At 50.5% G+C, this 24,927-nt stretch overlaps 1 protein-coding gene across 5 annotated transcripts in view; it reads left to right on the plus strand.

Moving 5' to 3' along the window:
• Positions 1-24,927, plus strand: part of Dab2ip (DAB2 interacting protein) — a 178,724-nt gene that overhangs the window by 51,168 nt on the left and 102,629 nt on the right. Inside the window, exon 1 of one of the 5 annotated variants that reach the window (XM_005004046.4) lies at positions 9,129-9,369. The exons of the other annotated variants lie outside the window; for them this stretch is intronic. Coding sequence (XP_005004103.1) covers positions 9,246-9,369 — 124 coding nt within the window. The 5' untranslated portion in view covers positions 9,129-9,245. Of the gene's footprint in view, positions 1-9,128; positions 9,370-24,927 lie in introns of those variants that run through there. 5 annotated transcript variants of the gene reach the window in all.

The raw sequence follows: 24,927 nt of genomic DNA on the forward strand, positions 1-24,927 counted from the left end.
TTAGCCCTCCACCTGAGACTCTCACCTGTTCAGGGTTTGGGGCTGAAATGAGCCTTGAATCCTGCACCAGCTTGTGGGCCTGCTTCCGAATTGGAGCCAAGCCTTCGAATTTCTCCAAGGAGAGCCCCCCTGAGCCAAATGCATTATTAAACAGCAGCAAGGCAGCGTGCTGCATGTGAAAGATAATGGGGGGAATTTGTTTGATGGGCCACACATCACTGAAACCTCCGAGGCAGGGCTGAAGGGTGACTGATTTAGGGTGCGAACAGAAGGCCTCTGGCCTGGTTTTGCTGAGAGCCCAAGACTGCAGGATGTCCAGAGGCCCGGTGGCTGGAGGCGCTCCAAGTACATGCAAATGCACAGTGCTGTCCCGAGTACTCCACAGTGACACGCACCTCCCTTCTAAATGGCAGCTACCCCGTGACAGCCACGAGCTCTGGACACTAGGGTTATAAGCTAAGTCAGCAGACTCTCCACGAGAGCACAGTGTGCCAGGAAAGGCAGGTGTGAGCTGATCATTGCAAGCATCTGTCATTGCACAATTCATGGGTTCCATGGGAGAAAAAAGTAGGGAGCTTGGAAAAATAATGTGCACATGGGGTAGGGATGGAGGCTGGAGCAGGCAAGTTTGGAAAGGAAGTGGCTGACTTTTTTGGAAAGGGAGAGTGAGGGGGAGCTGGCCAGGGGACCCAGGAGAGGTGAGCCAGGGCAAGGGTCCAAAGGGCAGCAGGGACAAAGAACTATTTTCTAAATCCCCACACTGGTTGTTTAGAGACCAGAGAGGATGCAGGGGTTTAGTGGCTCCTGGTCCAGGGGGATATTAGTAAAGATGGAGAGAGGTTGATAGAGAGACAAGCATGAAGTTGAAACTTGCAAGATTCAGGGTCCTGGAAGCCTCCTTGTGCACTGTGTCCTGGGCTGGGGGGATGGTGGGAGCAGAGACCTACAGAAACAGAGACCTTGGACCTGTGGGTGGCAGCCTGACCCAGCCTGACCTGTGCTCCCCAGGGCCGATTTTGTCTTAGGGTGCTTCAGTCCGGCAGGGGGCAGCACTGGCCACGCCTGCTGCTGCTTCCAGGCTGCTGTGTGGGCCGTGGAAGCGCACTGCTGGGGGCTGGGTGGGAGGGGAAGAGGGCCTGCGCTTGGCCGGAAGCTGCCGCGTAAGCAGCCAAGTGTGACGGACAGGCACCAGGAGGACTGAATACACTAGAGGTTGGAGAACGCCTGTCTGAAACTACTTTCCAGCTTAAAGCACAGGTTACAGGGAAGAGGAAAGGGTCGTGGTGCCCAAGGGACTGTGTGACTCACCTGCGTCCCCAGGATCTTCATGGGCCTAGGACTATTTCAGAACCCTGCCTGGCTTCTGAACTTTCCAGCCAGCAGTGGTCAGCCAGAGATTGATCCCCCAGTCCCAGCATTACAATTAGGAAAGACGTGAGGTGGACTGAGACCCCAAATTCCAGCCCTAGCTTCCCCATCAGCTTCTCCTTACCAGGTCTATAATGGCTTCCCTTTCTGCTGGGACTTGTAGGAGGACTCCAGGTGCGCAGGTGACCCCGGGAAGGTCCTGAGCCCTCTGGTTTGAGGGCAAACTGACCACCTGACCCTCTCAAGGAGGCCCTCTATAATTCTAGTTGTGGGAACATAGCTTCATTTTCAGCCTTTCTAAGGAAAGAGACTGGTCTGGTAGTGAGTTCCCCCATCACCAGAGGTAAGTCAGAAGTAGCTGAGCAAATTCTGCTTCCTCATAACCCTTTGTGGTATTGGATCATCCCCTCTTCATATCCCATCTGTCTATGTTAATCGTTAATCACAGGAGAGCTTTATCCAGGCTTAGTGATTGGGGGATGCTGATTTCCAGGATGACCTTGAACTTGTTTTCCTTGGCCCCAAACTTAAAGCTACTTCCTGTCTGAGCAGGCACAGAAATTGCAGGGCCCCAGCCCTTCCTCTTCTCCCTGGTAGAATTTCCAGAGAAAATGCTGTTCCCAGGGCAGGCAGGAGCAGGGCCTCATTGTTCTCCCTCTCCAGGGGAAGGGTGACGGCAAAGGGGGCAGAATCTGCATCTGATCCCCACCTGCGTGGCCTTAGGGTGCCAGCTGTGGGGGGCTTAGGATGCCCAGGAGAGGGACAGGACTCTGGCAATGTTTGCCCCTCCTCTGACACCTTCTGTGCTTCTGCTGATATTCTGGGCTGAGCACAGAGTCTCTGAGTGAACAGGTTAGGAATGCCCCCGCCGTATTAAGGTTTGGGGGAGACAATATGGGAACATTTGAATACTCAGATAAGAGAGAGGGACTGATAGGTTGGAGAAAATTAAACAGGCCAGTGGGTACTCCGGGAGACTGGGGCAAAAGTGCCTGAGGAGTTGGCCAGGGAAGACCTGGGAAGGGCTGGGATTTGAGCTGAGGCCTGGTCTGGGGTTGATGTGAACCAGGGGAAGCAGGATCGAAAACAAGTCCCTTGGGCCTGCTCAAGACTAGGAATATTCAGCCGAGGCTTGAGGTGGCTTAAGCCAAAGCCTGCGCTGCTTTGCACAAAGGGTGCTACCAGGTTCTTCAAAGAATACAGATTTGTTAGCCTGGTGTGGTGGTATGTACCTGGAATCTCAGCGCTCAGGAGGTTGAGGCAGGAGGATTGTGAGTTTGAAGTCAGCCTGGGCAACTTAGTGACCCTGTTTCAAAAAAGAAATCAAGGAGGGGGAAAAAAGGAAAGAAATCAAGGGCTGTGGGTTTAGCTTAGGGGTGAAGCCCTGGGTTCAGTTCTCAGTACTGTTAAATGATTCCTTGGTTTTGTCCCCATAGGATTTGCTGGGGGCACTGGGAGTGGTGTCTTGGAATCTGTCTGAATGCACCACGTGTCATTCGGGGACACCTGGAGGCCTGCTTCAGAGAGCCAGGCCCTCCTTTCATGGTTGCAGAGTGAGGATCAGAGAGGGGCTGGGCCTGTTCCCAGCTGCCCAGCTGCACAGGGGCAGATTGAAGCCTCCAGGTCTGATCTGCCAGCCGCTGTCCTTACTGCTTCCCTTGTCCACTTCTGGGCAGGCTGCCTCGGCCTCAACTTGGTGTGGATCTCATCCTTCATATCTGTGGGTAGCCTGCTTTCTTGCCCCTACTTTCCTGCCTTCAGCTCTTCATCTGTCCCAAATAAATACTTTGCTGGCTTCTACCACAGGACCTTTGCTCTTGCTTCCCCCCCCCCCCAAGGATTATACTCTGCTGTCTATCCAGTAAATACCTACTCAATCTTCTACAGCAAGACCAGGGACCTTCCCCCAAGCAGTCTTCCAGAACTTCTCTCCAGTTCCAGTTCTCTCCAGACCAGAGTCTCAGCCACTTTTCTCTGATACAGTCACCATCTCTCCCTCTCAGTCTTGAGATTACTCTGGACTAGGAACTGAACTGACCAATGATTGAGGAAAGAAATAGCCTGGAGGGACAGATGCTGGCCAGCCCATACCCAAGACTTCCGTCCACTATCCTCTTTGACTCTCCCACAGTATAAATATTATGCCCATTTTTTGCTTGAGGGAATGGAGGCACAGAGAAGTGAACACACTGATCTGGGGTCACACAGTTCCTCACTCCAAAACCATGCCTGTCAGCTCCCCATCTACATGGTGGCTTCTTAGGAGTTGGCTACTAGGTTGGTTCAGCTGTCCTCCTCTGAGGCCTCGCAAGGACTGAAGGAGGCTCCTCCCCCTGGAATCCAGGCCAGTGCCAGTCACGAAATGGTTCACAGATGACCAGGCAGGCTTGCCTGTGGAGGGGGCTCTGTGACCTCATACCGGGACCATATGTCACCTCTCCTGGCCTCCCAGTGGGTGTGCAGCCATCTGGGCCCATCACTGGATAGGGAGGAAGAGGCCCAGAGACGCTGAGCCTCAGCCCCAGCCTGGCCAGGAGAAGGTGGGGGTGAGGGGTCTGGCTGGGGTCCGGGGTCCACCTGGAGTTTGGCAGTGTTTCTGGGTCAGAGAGAAAGAGGAGGTCCAGGGAGAAAGTGGCTCCAGGCCTGGCCATCTGGGCTGAAATGCAGGCTGTTAGGGTGAGGGGAGCAAGAAAGGGCCAGGTGGGGCTTGCAGAGTGGTCCACCCTCCCCTGGGCCACAGGATAGGAGCCCGAGCAGCAGACGTTCTGGAAGGCAAGATCTGGGCCACTGAGGGGAGAGCTGGCCTAGGCAGCTGCATTCAGTCCCGGCCTGGCCCCACCACCAAAGGTGGCCTGATGAGAGAGGTCCCACCCTCCAAGTGATGCTGCCCTACCTTAACTGGTCTGCTCAGGACAGGGGGCAGGCACCCCTCAGGAATGACATGGAGTCCCTGCTTACTGTGACTTAGGCCAGTCCTCCAGATAAGGGCTGTCCAGTGGGGCCTCAGCTATCGATTACTCCCATGGCTTCATCTACCTCTGACATTCCAGGGCTCTGTGACACTGTGTTGACATTCGTCCTCTTTTCTTGCCTTCTGGAGGACAGGAAGGGGCATATCAGTGAGCTGGGGCCCAGGGATGTTAGCTGATCTTGATGGAATCTGGCAGAGGTGCCTCATCCACTGAGCGTGTGGGAACTGGGTCCCAGAGATACTCACGCTGCTCCCCATCCTGCCACCCCCTGATTTATCTCCTACCTCCTTAGAGCCTTGGCCTCTCCCCAGGGCTCCATCCCACCAGCCCAGGGTCAGGTGGCTTGTTTTAAAAAGCACTCTATGCTCCCTGAGGTTCTTTGTGTGTGTGTGAGTTCCAATGTCCACGCTTGATTGATTCCCCAGTTCCACCCGTGTTGAGAGGGGCAGAGCCATTCAAGCCCAGGGTCATCCTGGCCCTGCCTTGGCCATTTTCTGCAAAGGATGTTATTGAATTTGTGGTTGGTTTGGGGAGGAGGAGAGTGGGGTCGTGGGTGATTGGCTGGCCTGGATTGCTTGACTGTGACATCACTGAGCTTTCCAAGTGGGGCAAACTGGGCTCCAGCCTCCCCCACCTCCCCAGTGAAATCCGGGATAGACTGTGGCTGCAGGAAGCTGTCACTGCCTGCCAGACAAGTCACCTCTACGGGCAGAGGCTGTGACCTTAACTGTGAGTGCCAAGTGCTGGGCACCCCCATTCACACCCTTTCCCGGGGCTGTGTACACTTGGAGATGGAGACTGTCCTGGGAGGCACATGTGTGCAGAACTGCCTCGCTAGGGACTTCCCCTGGTCATTGCCACCCACCCTGTCCAGACAGGAAACCTGACAGGTCTGAGCCCTCCAGACACCCATTGTGCGGGCTCTGTTTCCCCTGTCAGGTCAGGTCCCCCCTAACCTCCTCCTGTCCTTTGAGAAAGCCAACTCTTGTGGGAAGTTCTAGACTGTCGCCCCTCCTCCCCCTGGCTTGAAATTCTGCTCAGCCCAGTGACCCCATAGGGTTCAAATCCTAACTTCTCGTGCAAGCTCTGTGACTTTAGGGACCATACCCTCCCTCTAACTCCGGTATTTTTGTAAAAAGAAAACCATCTGCCAGCTAGAACTGTCATGAAATTAAATGAGATAATGTGTATGGGGAATGCAAGGAACATGCAAAACACACTTCAGCTACCATTATCAGCATTAAATCCACCTTCCTCATGCAGACAAGCCTGAGGTCAAGCTTGCCATCCTACTGGGTCGGGCAGTCTTATATTTCCGCAGTTCCTCCAGAAGGAGCATCTCTCCTTCCTGGGTGAATCTGGTGGCTGTAGCTACTGGGTTATTGGTGGCAATGTTTCTTTCCTGCACAAAATAGTCTCTTGATGATTTAGGCCAAGCCTGTACTTTGTGCACAGGATAACCTGCCTAACACTTGGAGAAAAACTACTTTATGGGCAAATGAAGGTTTTTCAAAAATAATTTTGGCCATGTGCTATTTTTCCTTTTTCCTTATCAATTTCAAACCTGACACTCCAGTAGGACTTAGGACGACATGGTACCTGCTCATCTTGGCTCTGGCTGGGCCCACAGCATATGTGGAATTTCAGCCTAGTTCCCAAGCCACCCACCTCCTTTCCATCCTTGTGTAATTCTCCTATTACACTGTTGGTTTTCTGCTCAGAGGGGAATTCTTCAGATAGATCTCTCCCTTGTTTCCCTAAGAGCTTGATGGCAGCTGCTCTAGCAACAGACAAGGCAGAGATGGGAAAGGGCTTTTGGAGGCTGAAGCAGCGCGCTTGGGCACAGTGGTTGCTATGTGACAGTGTGGTCTTTGGGGAGACTTCTGAGGGTGGGAGGTCTGATTTATGGAGCCCAGTTCTGTGCCTGGCACTTACTAAATGTGCACGTTCCAGGCCCCATCAAGACCTAAATCAGTGGGAGTTTCCCAGAGTTGTGGGAACCTCAGGAATATGCCAGTTTCATGAGCTAGGGTGACTCTAGGATTGCAGCCTGGACACCTCTCCTAAGCAGCCAGGGAAAGCTAGGAGCCAGACTTAAGTTGGGGGCCTCTCTGGAGGTAGGATCAGTAGGAAAACAAGCCCAGACCTAGTCCTTGGATCCACTGAGGCTCATGGATCAGATTAGCAGGGTCCAGGGAAGCTGATTCTGTCTGAGGCAACTGGGGAGTGGGCTTCCTTGGTTGAAGGGAAGGGGTCTGTCTGTCAGTCACCAGGAGCATTTTCAGGAGCCCCTCCCCCGGCCTAGGTTGTCACCAGATGGGGAGCTCCTCTTGTTTGGAGGGAGGAAGCCACGGGGGTTCCTGTTCTAGGGAGGAGCTGAGGCCAGCGGGGGCTTGCTCACAGCAGGATTGATTCCAGATGCTCTGCAGGGGCGCAGGGGAGCAGGCTTTTGTCTGCCTGCCCACTCCAGAGTCCCGCCAGGAAGAGCAGGGCATCATGGCGCCTCCTCTTGTCTCTTAGCTCTTCCTCTGCCCCTGCCTGCTCAGCCCCAGCCCTCCTCCTGGGTACCCATCAAGGCCAGCAGAGATGCTCAACACCATGGTGACAATGGCTACTCCTGTTCCAAGGCCAGGAGAGCAGAAATGTCTTCCACTCACTAGCTGAAGACAGGCTGGAGTCCACATCCTCTCTTCCTCGTTAGCAGAGAAACTGTGCCACGGAGAAGGCCTTAGGAGAGACCAGGCTGTGGAGCTGTGCTGTTTACAGAGGAGCTCCTAAGCCTGGGCTCTTCCCCTTCTGCCTTTCCATGCATCCACACCCCTCTGTAGCTGCCCATCAGGGACCAAGTCAAGACCCTTGTCCCCACCACCCCTCACAGATAGTAACGAGCCTCCTGTTCCATGGGAGCACAGATTCCTGCTTTAGGAGCTGAACGCCAGGCCCTGGGAGCAGAATTACTATGCCTACTTTGTTGGACTGCCTGGAGTTTCTCTCCACTTCTAAAACTGGTGGACCAGCTGTGGACATTATTCATCCCTGGGAGTACCAAGGTACAGTGGTGCAGAAGTGCTCTCTGCCCATGTAGAAGGTATACAGTTGGCTTCTAGGGTCTTGACCAGAGGAGGACACCTGCTAAGAAAGTCCACAGCTTGGCTCAGAGTTGAGCTAATGGGTGCAAGTCCGTCCAGGAAGACTTGGAGTAGTGCTTGAAAGCAGGCTAAGGGTGTCCTGGAGGCACTAATGTTTTTCATTTCCCATGGGATGGGGCTGGGGCCTCAGTTTGTGTTTGGAGGAGCAACACCCTTGGGACCCTTCCCCCATAGTCCTGGTAAATTGCCTGGCTTCTAGCTGTGATCCCAGCTTCTCCAGACCTGGGGGCCCTCCCTCTAGGCTGAGGAGCCTAAGAAGGGGTTCCCCTGTGAGGAGCAAAACCTGGTCTGGATTCTTGCCTGCCTGCTCCGGGACCCACTTTCCAGCTGTTCTGTAGGGAGATCCAGTACCAGAAGTGACTAATCTACCCCAAGCCTCTAAGTAGCAGACTGACAGCTCCAACCTAAGATATCTTGGCTGTGTCACTTTCTGTAGGTGACTGAAGCGAGACAGAGCCCCCCCTCCCCGCCCCTTTCAGAGCCTCGGTTTCCCTCTCTGTATTTGAGGGAATGGAGCACAGGTAGGTGGTTATCTTAATAATTTAGAAATAAAGACTGCTTCCAAAAGGAGATCACTAAGGACTAGGATAGAGAGGATGGAGGGATGTGGGTCTAACAAAAAGACAGGCTAGATGGAAGAATTAGAGCGCAGGAAGGCTGGTCTTGCTGGGCACAGAGCAAAAAGAAGTGAGACACAGGGGAAGCTGTAGAGGTGAGGCAAAGGTGGTTGGGGAGTGGGAGGGTGATGATTTTTGGAGCTTTTCGTACCAAAGAAGAATGTTTGGGCTTGTAGCTGCTATCCTCTGGGAGCCATGGAAAGTTCTTGAGCTGAGAGTGAGTGCCTTGTGGAAAGCTTTTCAGTGGGTGAATAGAGGAGCTGTCACTTTCCCTTTCCAAGCTGCAGTTTCTACATCCAGCAGAGCAGAAGTTGCTCTGCTCTACCCTCAGGCCTGCCAGAGCTGCTGGAAATGCCCAGTGGGAGGAGGAAGTCATGCCTACGCAGAGGTTTATGTGGGGAAGTGTCCAGATCAAAAGGAGCAGAATGTCTCGGTTTGGCAAAGCTCTCCAGATGCACAGGGTTCATTACAGCCTCTACTTTGCGTGTGCTTGAAATATACGGCATGATTTTAGTGGTATAATAACTGGGATCAAACGGGACTGTCTTTAAAACGTAAAGTAGCGCCCAGTGTCCTGGGAAAGTGGTGCTCCACCCAGCGGGCCGCGCCTCCAAGGCTGTGCGCTGGCCCTGCTCTTTGTTTTTCCTCTAGGGCGCTTGGGCCGAGGGGTCCCAGCTGAAGCTGACTGGTCGCACTGTGCAGGCCAGGCCTCCTGTGCGAAGGCCGGAGCCCCTTTCCACTCCCTCCCGCCGGAGAGGGCGCCCCCTGAGCCTCGAGGTCTGATAGGGAGCTCTCGGGGCTGGGCACAGGATCTCCTGGGGTCCCGCCCGGGGTCGGGGGCACTCCGTGTCGCCTCGCCCCGCCGACTCCAGGCCGGGATTTCTCCCGCACTGACTTTCCGGGCCGGTGCCAGCCCGGCCTCCCGGTCCCAGGCCCCCGTCGCGGGGCCGGCTGTTCGGGGCGGGGCGGGGAGGCGGGGGAGGAGTTTGGGTGACTTTGTGGGGCAGCCTGGGCTTCCGCGGCCACCGCACCGCGGCGGAGCGCGGGAGAGCGCGGGGCCCCCGCCGGGCTGTCCGGAGCGGCCGATGGGGCCCGTGTGAGCGCGCCCAGGCCCGGCCCGGTGCCCGGCGGGCGGCAGCATGTCCGCGGGCAGCAACGCCAGGAAGAGCACCGGGAGGTCCTCCTACTACTACAGGCTGCTGAGGCGGCCCCGGCTGCAGCGACAGAGGAGCCGTTCCCGCAGCCGGACCAGGCCTGCCAGGGGTAGGCACCTCCCTGACCCCGGACCACTAGGCCCTTCCTAGCGCCACTTTGCCGCCTGGTGCCCGGGGACCTGAGGACCCAGGGGCCTCTTTCTGGCTCAGGAGTTCCTTTCTGTGTCTGCCTGACCCCTCAACTCCACCTTCTCCCCAATCTTCCACCTCCCTCTTGAAGAAGCAGAGACCCTAGTGTCTCCTCTGCACCCAGAGCAGGGAGAGAGGAGCTGAAATCCAAATTTTCTTTCTTCCACCGTAGATCAGACCTCCTAATGCTATGGTGCCTCGTTTTACCCAGAAGTCTGGTGATAAAGTAGTTGAAGCAGGTCTTGGCTTTCTGCTCCTTGCCTTCTCTGTCTTGGCCTCTCGAGCTTAGAGCTTAGTAGCCTTCTGGGCATCTTCCTTTACTATGACTGCAGCCCTCTTACCTCTAGGTAGATGGGAGTGTGGTGGACTTCAGGAAGGAATTGGGGCTCTCAGCGATCTACTAGATCTACACCTGGAGCGGTCCTTGGAAAGGGTTCTTTCTCTTTCAAGCACAGGGAAGTGGACAACGTAGAGGGGGAGGTGTGCATAGCATTTTCTCTTTCCAGTAACAGGATCCTCAGCTGGAAAGGCTCTGATTCTGGGGCTGCCTTGGGCTTGGTGAGGGTCCGGACTTCTGTGGCTGGCTGGGTGGGAGGAAGGTCCTCTGGTAGGTGGAGGCCTTGGAAGTGGCACTGAGGCGGCCAGAGCCCGAAGAGGCTTGGCCCACTGAGGAGCAGGGGGTGGGGGAACAGGAACACCACCACGTTGGCTGCGGAAGGGGAAGGCTGGTCCCTGGCAGGGTCACAGAGGAAGGGTAGTTTAAGCGGATGCCATGCAGGTAATCTAGCAGGGTCCCGGTGGCCCCTGCACTTCCCGTGCTCTTCTGAGCGGGAGGGCAGTGAAGTAGCAGGCAGCAAGCTCTGGTTTGCTTCCTGCTTCAGAGTGGGGAAGACTTTTCCCACATCAGGGCTCAGCAGAAATGTATAGGGCTTTCTCAAGACATAGTGAGTTCCCCAAGCACAGAGGAATTCAAATTTGAGGCTGGTGGTATGTACAGGTGTGTGCGGGAAGCCTTTCAGGCAGATTTCTCAAAGTTCGTGACCTCCTTGCCTTTCCTGAAAAGGCCTCTGGCTGCACCAGGTTCAGGGTTCCTCTGGGAGACCTGAAGCTGAGGTCATGCAAGTCCCCCAAGGATCAGGGGCCTCTCCTGCAGCCACTCTGCCCTGTCCCTCTGCCTCGCCCTGTGTGACCTTTGCTGCTTCCAGTTTTTGTGCGTTCTTGGCTGTTGAGGCACAGGGAGGACAGGGACTCTCCGTCCTGCTTAGCTGATGAGGCAGAGCTTGATCAATGTGTCAGACTGCCCTCTGAGCCCCACCATGACTGTCCTCTGAGGCTCACCATGTGCAAGAGTCCTGCTTTGTGTTTCAACCTTAAAGGACTTCACAGCCTGCTGGGAGTGAGTAGGAAACAGTTCCAAAGGACAAAATTGTCCCACAGAGGAGGTGATATTTGGACTGTGTCTCCTACGATGGATCTCCCTTGGCAGAAAGAGTGACTGACTCAGGTCTCCGTTCAAGTCCCACCTCTGCAGAAAACCATCTTTCAGCCTTTACCTCTCCAGACCTCAGGGAGCATGTGTGAGGAGTGGAAGTCATTGGCAACAGGGTTGTACACAGATAGCTGGAAGCCTGTGCCTGAGGCTCAGGCCACAGTTGAGTATGAATTGTTGTTCTTTCTCTGGCCAGAAGGACAGTCTGTGCAAAAGAGGAGGAAGAGGAAAAGGTCTTGGGTGTTGCACACAGAGTCATCCTGCCTCAGGGGAAGGGCACGGGGTTGGGGAGTGGGAGCAGCTGTGAAAGGGCTGTTGGTGTCAGAGTCCCCAGCCTGCAGTGTCCAAGCTGCAGCACAGGTGGAGCAGGAGCCAGTGGCCCCTGCCCACTGCAGACCTCCTTTTCCTAAACTCACAGTCCCAGCACTCCCCCAGGCCAGACCCCACCAGTGGCTGCTACCCCGTGGTCTCCAGCCAGCTCCTTCTGACTTTGGCTTTAGGGGGTTTGGCCCCAGGTGATGGCAGCAGACCCCATAGAAAGGGGTTGATGCCCAGCACCCCAGCCTGGGTCTGGCCCCTGCCCATATTCTTTCTGGCCTCTGCCACCTGCAAGGGAAGAAAATGACCAGAAGCCCAGGCTGCATGTGGTTAGAAATAGGGGAGGAGATGGTGGCAGGGACCTGCAGATGATCAGTAGGCCCCCTGCTCACGCTACCCCTCAGTCCCCTCTGAGCTGGAGGGAGGGACTCACTGCCTACCTGAGAGCATGGCTTTGTCCCTGCCTTGGTTGTCAATAGGGACAATGCCCATCGCCTCCCAGGTTGACCAGTGTGGGACACTATGCAAGACGCTTCCTTTCTTTGGGCCCCAGTTTCCATGTCTGAAGAGTAGACAGAGTGAGACCTGCAGTTGAGCACAAAGCATGATGATAACCAGAGGCCAGGGCAGAAATGGTGGCCCTTGGGGGTGAGGATTATCATCCCCTTGATGGCTGGGGATAGCCCATGGGTGATGGTGATGATGTTCTTGTTCCCAGAATGGTGTCACTGACCAGAGTCCTCCCTGAACCGGGGTTAAGAAAAGCTGTCTTTCCTCTCTCCCTGGTTAAAGTCCTGGCCCATTTGTTTAGCCATAAATACTGAGCACCTACTGTGTACAGAGGCATGCAGTGAACCTCACTCATGTGCTCCCAGCCTGTGCCCAGCCTCTGTTGGTTGGGGAAGCCTGCTTGTTGGGGTACATGGGGCTAAGGGCCCTTCTAGAGGTAGAAGAGTGGCTAGTGGAGATAGGTACTCCCTGATCAGCCATGATCTAGCAGGTTCCATGACTCATGGTACATCCCAGGCCTCAGTCTCTCCATCTGTCAAATGGAGCTGATTCTGTTCAACTTCAGATGTGCCAGGAGACCATTGGAATGGCCACGCCTACTCTTTATCCAAGTTTCCAGGGTTCATCTCATGCCAGGCCCTGTCAGGATGCTGGGGATTTGGTGGGTGTTTTCTCCTGAAATGAGCAGCGTCTCCTCCATGCCTACACATATCCCTGTTCATAGCCCTCTGACTTACCAGCTTTATTCCCACCAGCCCCAACTAGGCTTCTTTCCTTTTGGGGTCTCCTGGAGTCTTGGGGGACCTCAAGAGGGAGCTCCAGGAGTCCCTAGTAGACCTCAAAGAATGAAGCCAGACAGGCCCCAGAAGGAATGGAGCTGACCTAGGTGCAGGTCCCCTCCAGGGCAGAGAATGTGGCATTTCCAGCCATGGGTGTCCACATGGAGATACACTGAGGGGCTGAGACTTGTCCAAGGCCACCTCCAGAGCTGGGATGGGACCCAGGGCTGCTGGCACGTCATGGGGGAGAGATTGACCCCGCAGGGTGCTAACTGGAACAGTGGCTAGAGGAGGTCTGGGTGACACCCTAGGGAGTGTCAGGGGTGGCCTCTCCCGGGCGCCTTGGCCTCCATGAGACCTGCTGAGAGGCCCTGTGGGACAACCACATGGATCCCTGAGCTGGGCAAGCCTGAGCACAGCCCTGATGTTGGAGACTGGTTGTATCTTGTGGTCCTCTAGTCCTCAAATATCCGCACAAAGGGTCTATAGTGTGATACTGCCCCTCTCTTGGAGGAGACCATTAAGGTTATCTTTGCCACCTTGTTCCTCTGTCCCTCCTTTGGGGCTTGGATCATCATCTCCAGGCTATCCTCACCCTTACATACCTTAGGGACTGGGGAGCTTACTCTCTTGACAGTGTATAATAAGGATGAAAAAAAAAGTCTGTTTGTTTTGGCTTTTGTTTGTTGACTTCCTGCTCAGTTCCCAGCTTAACTTAGAACTTGTCTCATTAAATGATCAGAACAATGCCATGAGAGCTGGTATTATCCTCATCTTACAGGTGATAAGTCTGTAGCCCAGAGAGCCAGAGTGTTGCCTAGAGTCACACAGCTCCAAATTGGTGGAGCCCTGCTCTGCTCAACTCTAAGTGGTGAGCTTTGCCTTACCATTCCATTGGCAGGCAGAGTTTCACATCAGGCCTTGGCTTTGATAAGGCCTCCTTCCCTGCTCCTATATGATTTGCACAGTCAGCAACTCCACCGTATGTTCATGGCCATCTTCCACAATTGTGGCTCTAACTTGGGAGGGAGCCAGAGGAATGACCCTGTTAGTATCTGTAGAGTCATTCCTCCTGGTCGGCTCCTCTTCCTGCCTGGGATAGCTCAGGATGGCTCTTCTCCCCCTCAAACTAGCTCCTTTCCCTGACTATCTCCCACTGAGCCCAGCTGCCACTCATATTCTGCACAACTGAGAGCCTCACCCTTGTTTTGCCTCTAGGTCCCTGGGAACTGAGGTCCACTCGCTAGAATTCTCTAGGTCCTTGAGGGAGACCGGAGGCCAGTTAATCTGCTGGAATGTCAGCCTCTTGGCCTTTGCGTTCCTGGCCCTTTGTGCTCACCTTTAATATAATAAGATAATAGCTGCCTGTCACCCTGCGCCAAGGGCTCCCCTGATTACCCCACAGCTCTCTTTAAGATCTAGGCCTCCTTAAAGGTGATGCCATGGTAACTACCCCTTTTGCCAACCGAAGATCCATGGTGGAGCTACCGAGGTGGGGTGTGAGGCCAGAATTGGGGCCAGTGGACTCTAGAGCTCAGAACTGCACTCAAGCCCAGTGCCTCTCTGCCTGTCATCGGTACAGTTTAGCGCACCAAATGGATCAGGGTCCGGCTGAACCCAGGTTCCTCTGCCCCATTTAGTTCTGTGCTTCCCGAGGCCTGAAGAGTCCAGGGAGGGGCTGGGAACCTGCTTTGCTGAGCTGCCACAAGAAGGGGTTGAAGGGCTTAGAACCTGTGGTCTCGTGTAGCTCCAGTACCCGGAACCCATTGTTCCCCTTGACAGCTGGGGACACTGAGGCCTTCAGAGCCAGGGCGTGAGGTTACCTACAGATGTGAATGAAAGACTTTGCATCCTGTTTCAGTATCAGCTCTGGTTAGCACTTTTCCTAAGATTACCCCAGATAGGGAAACTGAGGCATCTGGGCTCCCCGTGAGTTCTTCTCTTCAGGGTTGGGGAGAATGGGGATGGATCTCCTGAGTGACTTGACACAAATGTGTTCACATCCTGGCTTGCATATGTGTTTTGCTTTAGAAACAGCATGGAGCCTTTGGCTATTTTTAAAAGAAAAGCAGCGCGGTGATATTTCCCCAGCACCTTCCTCTCGGGGGCCACTTGGTTAAATGTCAGGAAAGGGAGAGTATTTCCTGGTCAGGAACATTCAGAGCTTGCTGGAAGCTGAAGTTTTGTTTTCCGTTAGGTAGGTAGTGGGCGAGCAAGCTCCCGCCCCCTCACTGTCTCTTCCCGGGAAGGGAAGGTTGTGCTGACAGTCCCCGGGAGGGGGATTGGAGAACGAGCACCGAGATGCCCATGTGTCGGTGCCCGCTCTAGGAGTGGCGCGGTGGTTATTTTTAGCTATCCCCATCCAGTAGAGGCATTTCAGCGTTTGTTCAATATTTAATTATCCATCTGAAATTGGCCCACGTGGCCTTGAGTTTGGAAGCGGCTCCCGGTGCTGTGATTTCCTCTGATTGCATAAATAAGGAAGCAAGGGGAATCTCAATAACCCTTCAAATAATAATAATGGGAAAACAAAGTAGACTCCATGCTTGGAACAGACGGGCTTGGTTCCTCGGTCTAGACAGATCCGCTCCGGAGCAGGGATGCGATCGCTGAGGATGCTGCCCGCGACGCCCTCAGACTCGCAGCCTGTGTGGTCTATGCAGCTGCCTGGGTTTATCTGGGATGGGTTCCCCGCTGGGCCAGGTTTCAGTGTGGACTTCGACAGCTGCTGGCTACCCAACCTTGCACTGGGGATTCTGCTCTTGGAAGTCTTGTTAGCTTTTATTTCCCTCTTCCCACCTCCTGACAGCCAGGCGAGGGCCGCTGGTACCTGGACTGTGTGATTTGTTTCTCTCTGGCCTTGTAGGTGATGCACCAAAATGACTGAAATGAAACATGTGCAGGAGGACAAGGAGATGTGAGGGCTTTGCCCTTCTCCCCAAAGCCTCTGGCCATGGAGGCAGCAGAGGGGAGAAGAGCAGAGGCCTAGAAAGGGTCAGAAAGTCAGGCATCTTGGTGGCCTGCTTGGCGTGGGAGGATATGGGACTTGGGATAAGAGATAAGAAACAGATAAATGGGCAATGTAGAATAGCAAGAAAAGAAAAGTGATTTTTTTACCCTTTATACCTCTATTCTGGGGACAGAGAGTCTTGTGCAGGAGTTTGGCAAAGGTAGGGGGGTCCTGTCTCGGCCGCAAATGGTACATGACCTCAGACAAGTCACTGAGCTCTGGGTTCAGAAACACACCTAACAGCTATGACACAGTGTGGGAGGTGAATTGCCATGATCAGATTCATCCAGAGCCTGAGAGGCTCATCACAGATCTATCCAGGCTGCTCTGGAAGTACATGTGGTGCCTGTAGGAATGGAAACCATCCGGCTGGCATCCCTCCCCCAACAGGCCGCTGCAAGTGTAGCTGGTAGTTGTTCAGAGCAGCAAGGCTTTAGTGAGACCCCACCTTTGGAAGCTCAGAGCTGGGTCTGGCATGGAGGATGTAGCCAGCCCTGTCTGGCAGAGACCAAATCCAAAGACGGTCCTGTAACTGAGTTAGCAGACAGTGTCATGAGAAAGGCAGGCAGGGCCTTGACTGGCAAGCCAAGAAGGACGAAGTCCCCACTCCCCCTCCCAGGAAACAGGGAAATAGAAGAAGGATTTCGAGAGTATCAGTAATATAATGATGACGACTCCTATTTCTTGAGCACTCATGCAGCGGCAGGTGTTATGAGCCTTTTCCGTGCATCACGGCATTATCTTTATTCTCAGACACTACTATCAGTTCCATTTTGGAGATGAGAAAACAGATTCACACTGGCTCAGTGGCCAGTTTCCCATCAGCCAGCTGCAGAGTGGCAGCTCCAGGATGGTTTAACCTTCCGTGTGTGCTTACCAGAGTTGGCTTGGCATCCAGCAAGCCAGAGGGTGAGGAAGAGGGGACAGGGAGGCCAGAGTGGGTGTCAGTGGCCACAGACAACTCTGGTGGGCGACCAGGTGTGAGAGGCCCTGGGTCTGAGCTGGCAGTGAACTGGGAGAGTGGAGGTAGCTGTGGACCTTCTGAAGATGTGTCGGGCAGGAGCTGGACGTGACGTGGCTTGGAAGTTGGCCGGAAGGAGGTCATTCACCCTTGGACACTGGGAGCTAAGGATGGAATCCAGAGAGCAGGTTCGGAGAAGCCAACATATTTGGGAAGAAGCCACAGAAGAGAGGCCACAGGCTCCCGCAGTGACCAGTGTTCATGTCCTCCCATGTTTAGTCCTTGGCCTGCAGGGGTAATGAGGAACACGAGGCCACTGAAGCAAGTTTCCTGCAACATACATTTCATTCCAGTAATCCATTTCATCTCTCTTCCTTATTCTGAGCGAGGCTGCTTGTGGGGTTAGAACATTCCTTTGATGAAATATGAGATGGTGATCATTGTTTAACACTTGCATTTGGCAGACAGAGGTCAGGACCCTATGTTACCCACACCTGTATTATGCTGCCCATGGTTTTTATTTGTAAGAGGTGGACTGGCTCCTGAAATTCCCAAAGCCTGGCAACCTGGCACTCAGAATGAGTGCGGTTCACGAGAGAGAGAGAGAGAGAGAGAGAGAGAGAGAGAGAGAGAGCGAGGGCTAACGGCTGGTGGGACCAGACCCTTGGGAAAGTGGAGGGAAGGGGTCAGGAGCAGGGACAATGGGGGTGGCATGGGCTGGCGCTCATGAGGACTGGGTGCTGATGCTGGGGTGGTGGCAGGGGGTTCTTTGGGGAGCAGCTTTAGGAGAGTGGTGGGAAGGTCTTGAAGGCCACAGAGGGTCCAGCAGTGAGAGAGAGCAGGGGTGATGTGCAGACTCCATAGTGTGGAGAGGTTGGGTGGGCATGGGGGACCAGGTCAAGCTTGTGTTCCCCAGGAGCTACTTGTGCATGTGACTCCACCTGGTATCTAGGACCTGTCGAGAGTAATTGTTTTAGGGGCACATAGGGTGGAGTCCTGGTGATTTCCCCCATCAGCAGCAGCTTCCTAGCTCTTCTGGATCCCTGACCTCAACTCAGGCTCTGCCCTACAGCCAACGCTGCCTGTCAAGGGAGGGGCCCATTTTACCAGTCAGGACTGCAGCTGTGGCTGGAGGGGGTGGGACAGCCCTTCCTGGGGACATTCCCAATGGCGTTCCTGTGCTACTGGAGGTGCCCAGCGGACAGACTACCAGTATGGGCCACACTGCTCCATCTCTTCTTTGTTTGTTTGTTTGTTTTTAAATATCTGTGTTATTCATCCCCCCACTCCCAGAGTTACAAAAGTAATATTTATCTACCATAGGAGGAAGAAAACAAACGTCATCTTTAATCTTGAGACCCACTGAGAAACTCTGGGAGCATTTGGCGGTTATTTCCAGTCTTTTCTCATTCTTTAAGTCTTTGAAAGTTCTGAAATATTTGAATGTACAGAAAAGCATTAAAAATAATATTACAGACACCCACCTCCCAGACTGAACACAAGTCAGCATTGCCGCACTTGCTTGGCTTGTTCCTGCCTTCCTAGGAAGTAACGTCATTCAGATACGGAAGAAGTCAGTACAGTGTGGCTCTCCAGCCCAACCGAGCCCCTCACTGTTTTTTTATGGCCTGTGAGTGAAGAATAGTTTTTACACTTTTAAATGGTTGGAACCAAAATTCAAGGAAGAATAATGTTTTTAACATGGGAAAATTATGTGAAATTCAAGTTTTAGTGTCCATAATTAAAGGTTTATTGGAACCCAGCTGTGTTCATTCACTTGTGAATTATCTGTAGCTGTTTTCCCTGTTGCAAAGGCAGCTTTGCATGGTGGAGGCAGAGACTGTATGGCCTCCTGAGTCTGAAATATTTGCTCTCTGGCCTGTTATGGAAAAAGTTTGTTGATCCCTGAGATACAGCTATGGCTGCCAGCTCTCTTCCCAGGAAGAACCAGCAGCCCAAAGGTGGTGTGAATCTTGCATGTGTGCTTTATGCTCTCACGGGGTTCAAAATACCTAGTATGAAAAAGAAAAAGGAATCTAAATTTGTCTAAACACACTTAGATAGCTAAGATGATTGTTTTACAAATTCTGTAAGTTTGTAGAAGAAAGCAGTTAATATTCATAGGATTGGAACAAATTTGCATGTTTGTGTCAGGTGACCTGAGGAACTCTTAAAGATCACTATGTAAAATATCAACCTTAGTTCTGTTCTTACCACTGTGTTTTGAAGGCCTGTATCGTTATTGTTTTGGGCTCTTTGCTATTGTTATTTGTCTTTTTTTGTTTCTTATTTTTCTAGTGAACTGTTTGTTTTGTTTTTCACTCTAATGCAGAAAGGATAGGTATACATGTGGAGGCTTATACACTCCTAGAACTTTTCTAAAACAGTTTATGAGAATTGATTATATTATGTGTGATGAAATGAACAGCTATTTTGAAGAAAAACAGACATTATGGTATCCATTGCTGATTTCATATCATCATGCTGTGAAATCCAATAGTGCATCTATTCTTTGTTCAGTGTGGTTTTAGTCTGTTTTGTATTGTTTAATTTCAACATACATGAAGGTATAGACAGCTATTTTGAAGAGAACAAAAGACATTATGGCAGCCATTGTTGATTTCCCTATTGACTGGTTGTAAAGGCCTGTAATGCCTTCATTTCCCTGTTCTGATCAGTTTTATACTATTTTGTATGAATTCATTGTATGTGAAGATGTAGACAACCATTTAGAAGAAAACAGACATTGTGGTAGCCGTGATAGATCTCCTGTTATTATTTTGAAATCTGTGTCACTTACATTGTTTTCTTCTGATCTGCTTTTTTCTATTTTGTTATGTTTAGTTTTACCCCTTTTAAAAAAATTAAATTAAATTTTAAAAACCCCAAAATACCTAGTGTGTTCTACAAATGGAGGTGGAGACATTTTCCTCAGCAGAAGGAAGCAGACACATATCTAAAGGTCCCCCTTATTTCCCCAAATTCCAGCAACACAGAATAAATGCTCTGCAGCTGCAGAGAAAAGAGACACAGAAGAAAATTTGGGAATCAAAGTGGAGAGGGTGACACTGCCGACTGAAATTACTAGAAATCCTAGGTGTGCATCGTGGTGCATGCCTGTAATCCTAACTCTCTGGGAGGCTGTCTGAGTCCAGTCTGGGCAATTTAGTGACTTAGAGAGTTTTATCTCAAAATAAAAAGTACAAAAAGCTGGGAGTGTAACTCAGTGTGAAGGGTGTGGGTTCAATCCCCAGTAAACACACAACAACAAAACTAGAGGTGCTCAGAAAATAGAGGAACAAGAGACTTAGAAAGGAGAGAACTTTCGGGCCCATAAGTTAATTTTTGGAGTGGCTAGGAAATCCATGGTTTTCTGGAAGCCTGGAAATTGTTTGGAAGTGAGATGCCTCTGGGGATGAGGAGTAGGAAGCATGTGTCATCAAAAGCAATTGCTAAGTAGCTCAAGTGGTGGAGCATAAGGAAGAGCAATTTACAAAGTCTACCGCCGCTGCAAGTTCGTGGGATATGTGCTGTGCCATCAGCGAGGCCAGCCAGAGGCCAAGGATGAGCCTGTGCCCTGTTCTGCGAGGCCTTACGTAGGGATGTGGATATGTCTGGCCAGTTCCTTCTTCCACCTCTTGGGTACCAGCTGCAAGCCTGGCCTGTGTGGGTCTTTTCTGAGGAGCTGCTGTCACCCCATCTACGTGCCCTGTGTGGAGGATCCTCAGGGCAGAGATGGGTGCCCCGGCTACTGTGCCCCTCATGTTATCTCCTAGTCTCTTTCCCATCAGACTTTACCCACCACCCCAGCATCAGGCAGTGTCCACTGATACTGAAGGTGGGGACAGCTTGAACTTTCAGCCTAGTTCCATTCAAACGCTGATGAGGTATAATAGTTTCATGGCATTCTTCTGCTTCTTTCTCTTCCCCAAACTCAACATCATGAAAACAAAATGGGAAAACAAAGGAGCCATCCCTCAGCTCTTTCAGCCTTTTCTAGCAGGGGCTGGGATGGGAATAAAGGTGGCTTGGGAATGCGGAGAGGGGCCTGGGGCATGGAGTTGGCAACCTGAGTGACTGGGGACCAGTTGTCCTTTGGCCCATATCTGAACAGTGGCTCTTTTTGTTTTTGGTGGTACCGGGGATCGAACGCATGACCTCGCACTTGTCAGGCAGGCGCTGAACAGTGGCTCTTCCTCCATGTGAGGCAAACCTCAGATTAAGAGGCCTCTGGCCTTACCGCCTGCCTTGCCATCCCTAGCTGCAGGTCACGATCTGAACTTGAATTCCCTCCTTGGAGCTAGCGTTTCTTATTTCAGAGGCCGTTTGAAGATAGAAACACACAGCACAGTTGCTGTGTCTCTAGATCTGTTTCTTCACACTTCCTGGAGGTCTGTTTTTTTATTGCATATGGATAGGCAGTTGTTCTAGCACTATTTCCGAAAAGAAACTTATCTTTTCCACCATCAATTTACCTTGGCACTTTTTTCAAAAATCAATTGACCATATATGTGGGCAGATCTATTTCTGGACTCTGTATGCTGTTCTATTGATCTATATGTCTTGTTTTTATGCTAATACCACCCCATCTTGTTTACACTAGCTATATTTCGAGACTGTAAAGTAACATCTGGAAACCGGATAATACAAGTCCTCCAACCTTTTGCTTCATGGTCAAGCTTGATTGGCTATTCTAAGTCCTTTGTTTTGCCATCTAAATTTGAAATTGAGCTTGTCAGTGTCTTTGAAAAGCCTGCCAGGATTCTGTTTGAGACTGCATTGAATCTGTAGGTGAGTTTGAGAAGAAATGCTGTCTTAACAGTATTGACTCTTCTAGTTCTTGAACAAGGCGCATCTTTCCTTTTGTTTAGATCTTTGTTACTCTTTTACAGGAGTGTTGTTTTAGGTATCAATCTTGCACATGTTAGGTTTATTAAATATTTTTGATGCTCTGTATTAATCACGTGAAGAGTGAAAGGTTTTAGCTTATTATAGGCTTACAAGGTAGCCTGGGAGTTTCGTGAATGATGGCAAAAGTCACAAGACACCTGGGTCAGAGACAAAAGACTGTGACTCATGGCTTAGCAGGCAGTGTGAGCTTCATGTTTGCATCGGTTCCCTTCCCTCAAGTACCTAGGGCTATTCTAGAACATAACATGGTGATTTATTATAGGACATAAAATGATGTGCTCTGCCATCTTCCTGATATAACCTCATATCCCGTACAGGATCTGATTTATAGTCTATGACTCAACTATTCCTTAGGCTAAAAATTACACAAAGAACTTGAAATTCAGTCTCACTTTTAGTATTATATCATTAAATGATGAATTCAGAGATCATTTAAAAATTGAATTCTAAGTTGTCAAATACAGAAAGGTAAAGCAAGTTTTAAAAGGTGTATGTAAATATGAATATAAATGCATTTAAAATTTTATGCTTATCTGAATCTGCTGGAAAAGATAAGCCTGTTATAGTCACGTTTGTCTAACTTAATAATACCGTAAGCAAACGTGCAATACTTTAAGTATGAAGGTGGAAACTTTGGGAGAAGCAAATCATTTATAATTAATGAAAAGTAGAGAGTAAGGGGAATTTAATAATAAATCTGAATTATTTAGGTTTGATAATAGTGGCTCCCTCTGGAGTGCTATAATTAGAATGCTCATGCCCTGAAGAAATATTATTGATGTAATTAGTATCTACACTAAGGGTAAAATACACAGGGTACTGATGAAATGTTCTCTGTGTACAGATGTAAAAACATCTGCAAACTGTATTATAAAATGAGCAACCAAGGTACTACGGTATATGTTTTTGTATATTTCAAGCATTTCCTCATGTCATATGGTAGCAAGTACATTATGGAGAAGGGAAGAAGTTTACATTAAATGCGAGTGTAACTATTATATTTCTAAAAGGAAGTTCTTTTTTTTTCAAGGCAGCTAAAGACTTGAAGAGGAGAGATAAGAGCCTTTTAGAGTAGAGTCCACAATCCTGAACTCTGTGATCTGTGTCTGTCCCTCTGTCTTTAATGTAACTAGAACAAGTTGAGCCTTTATAGATGGACACATTAATATCCTGAGGCTGCTGTATCAAATTACCACAAGCTCAGTGTGCCTAAAAACAGCACAGATTTGTTCTCTTACAGTTCTAGAGGCCAGGGGTCCCAAGTCAGTGTCACTGGACCAAAGTCAAGATGTTGGCAGTGCTGAGCTCTTTCTGGAGGCTGTAAGGGAGAACCAGTTTCCTTCTCTTCTTTTCTAGCTTCTAGATCCTGCCTAGAAATGGGCCCACAGCTTTCTCACCTCTACTTCCATGATGACATTGCTTTTGCTGCCATCTCTGTCCTTCCTCTTATGTAAGGACCTTTATAATGACGTTGGTAATCCAAGATTATCTTCCCATCTCGAGATCCTTAACTGAATCACATCTGCAAATTCCCTTTTGCTGTAGAAAGCAATACATTTGGAGGTTCACGGGTTAGGCTATAGGCTGTTTGAGACGCTTATTCTGCCTATTACTAGTGTGTGAGATTTAATGACCTCTAAGTCCCAGAGATGGCTGCCCAAGGGCTGAACTGGGAAAAATGTATTGACGCAATATTTTGGCACACACCCTTCATTTGGCTGTTAAGAGCAGATAAGAGCACACACACACACATGCACACACACACACCATGCACACATGTGTATACACACACATATAGAGATCCACTTGTTGGATCTTTTTGGAAAGTTCTAAGCATCTGAAAACTCCATGATTCCATGGGTTTTTTTTTTTTACCCTGGGTGCTAGCTGGGTTCTCCCAGCCACTGCCTTGAGAAGTGCAGGCCAATCCAAGATCCAGGCTTAGGAGCTGCTTTCCCTCACACCCAGTTAGTTTCTAAGTCATCTTTTTGGGTTTTCTTGATCTATTTTCTCTGTCTGATCATTTGGGCTGTTGTTGATTTTGATGTACTGTTTTGCTTTCTGATTTTGTTTTTTCTCTTCATTTTCTGTCTCGAGCTATATTCAAAGGGGCATGGTTTGTATTGAATCATTATATCACTCCTTTCCTCTATGTTTTAATTTTCCTATTAGCTTTTGGAAGTCTTAATTATGTCTCCATCAGTAAGTAGTACTGTTACCCATACCCACTCATAGCTTATCCCATTTTCCAAGAAGTTCTGATAACAACTTTATGATATTTCCTAGGTGATAGTACACATGTATGCAAAAAAATGTCTTGTTAGTTTTTAATCATATAGATAGCATGTGAATTTCAGACTAAGAGTCCATGGTAAACTTTGTGTTTTGAAATAATTACAAGTTTACAAGAAGTTTCTGAGACATCCAAGAGAGAAGGGAAGAAGACCACAGAAAGCTGAGTTTCCACTGATGGTTGCGTCTTGTGTAACTCTAGAATGTACTGTCGGTTTCTTCAGTGTCCTCCAGGCAAAGTCCTACCAAGAACACTCCTCCAGTTGAACAAGTTGTGTTTATGTTTATTACTCGCTGCAGCGGGGTGGGAGGGTGGGGAGGGGTGGGGTGGGATGGCCTACAGGGTAAAAGTGTTGGGAAGAGTAGTGAGAGTGTTGGGAAGAACCTTTTCTGTGTGATTCCAGCTTGGGTCGGGTGTTTTGAGGAAGTCTAAAGCACCGGGGTTCAGATCTAGATCAGATCATCTGCTATCAGAATCTGTGACTGCCACAGTGATCTTGGCTCTGTAGGTTACTTACACAAAATTAGGAAATAGCCTTGTCTGGTCTCAGTTTGTCATCATCTGTGTCACCTTGCCTGAGGTTGGCGTCCTGTGCGAGTGTTTATGTCCAAAATGAGAATGATATGGTGTAGCTGTGAGTACTGGGCTGGCTTCCAGATGTCAGAGGCTGCCCTTTTCTCCTCTCTCACCTTTTCTGCATGTCAGCACGATGTGTGCGCACAGTTCTCTGTGTGCTATCACATGTAGGCTGCGTAAGCCCTACCACGATGGAGATGCAGAATGATTCCATTGCCGCAGACTCCCTTGAAGGACTCGTGCACTTGCCTACCCCTGCTTCTCCATCCCCTGACAACATCCCCCATTTTCCCTTTCTATTACTTAGCCACCTTGAGAATTCCACAAAAATGGAATCATGCCCAATGACACTTTTTCATATTGACTTTCTTCATTCAGCATAATGCCCTTGAGAGCCATCCAAGTTGCATAGATCAATAGTGCATTGCATTTTTATTGTTAAATAGTATTCCAGGGTACATGTATTATATGTGTGTTATCCTGTTCTCTCTCTCCCCCCTTTCCTCCCTTCTTTCCTTTCTTCCTATTATACCAGGGATTTAATTCAGGACCTTTGCACTGAGCTATACCACCAGCTACCCCCTTTTACATTCTTTTTAAAAATTTAAGACAAGGTCTCACTCAATTGCTA

This window comes from Cavia porcellus, unplaced genomic scaffold (genome assembly GCF_034190915.1).
Source record: "Cavia porcellus strain 051 isolate PalLab524CR breed Dunkin Hartley unplaced genomic scaffold, mCavPor4.1 scaffold_1, whole genome shotgun sequence".
NCBI lineage: Eukaryota > Metazoa > Chordata > Mammalia > Rodentia > Caviidae > Cavia > Cavia porcellus.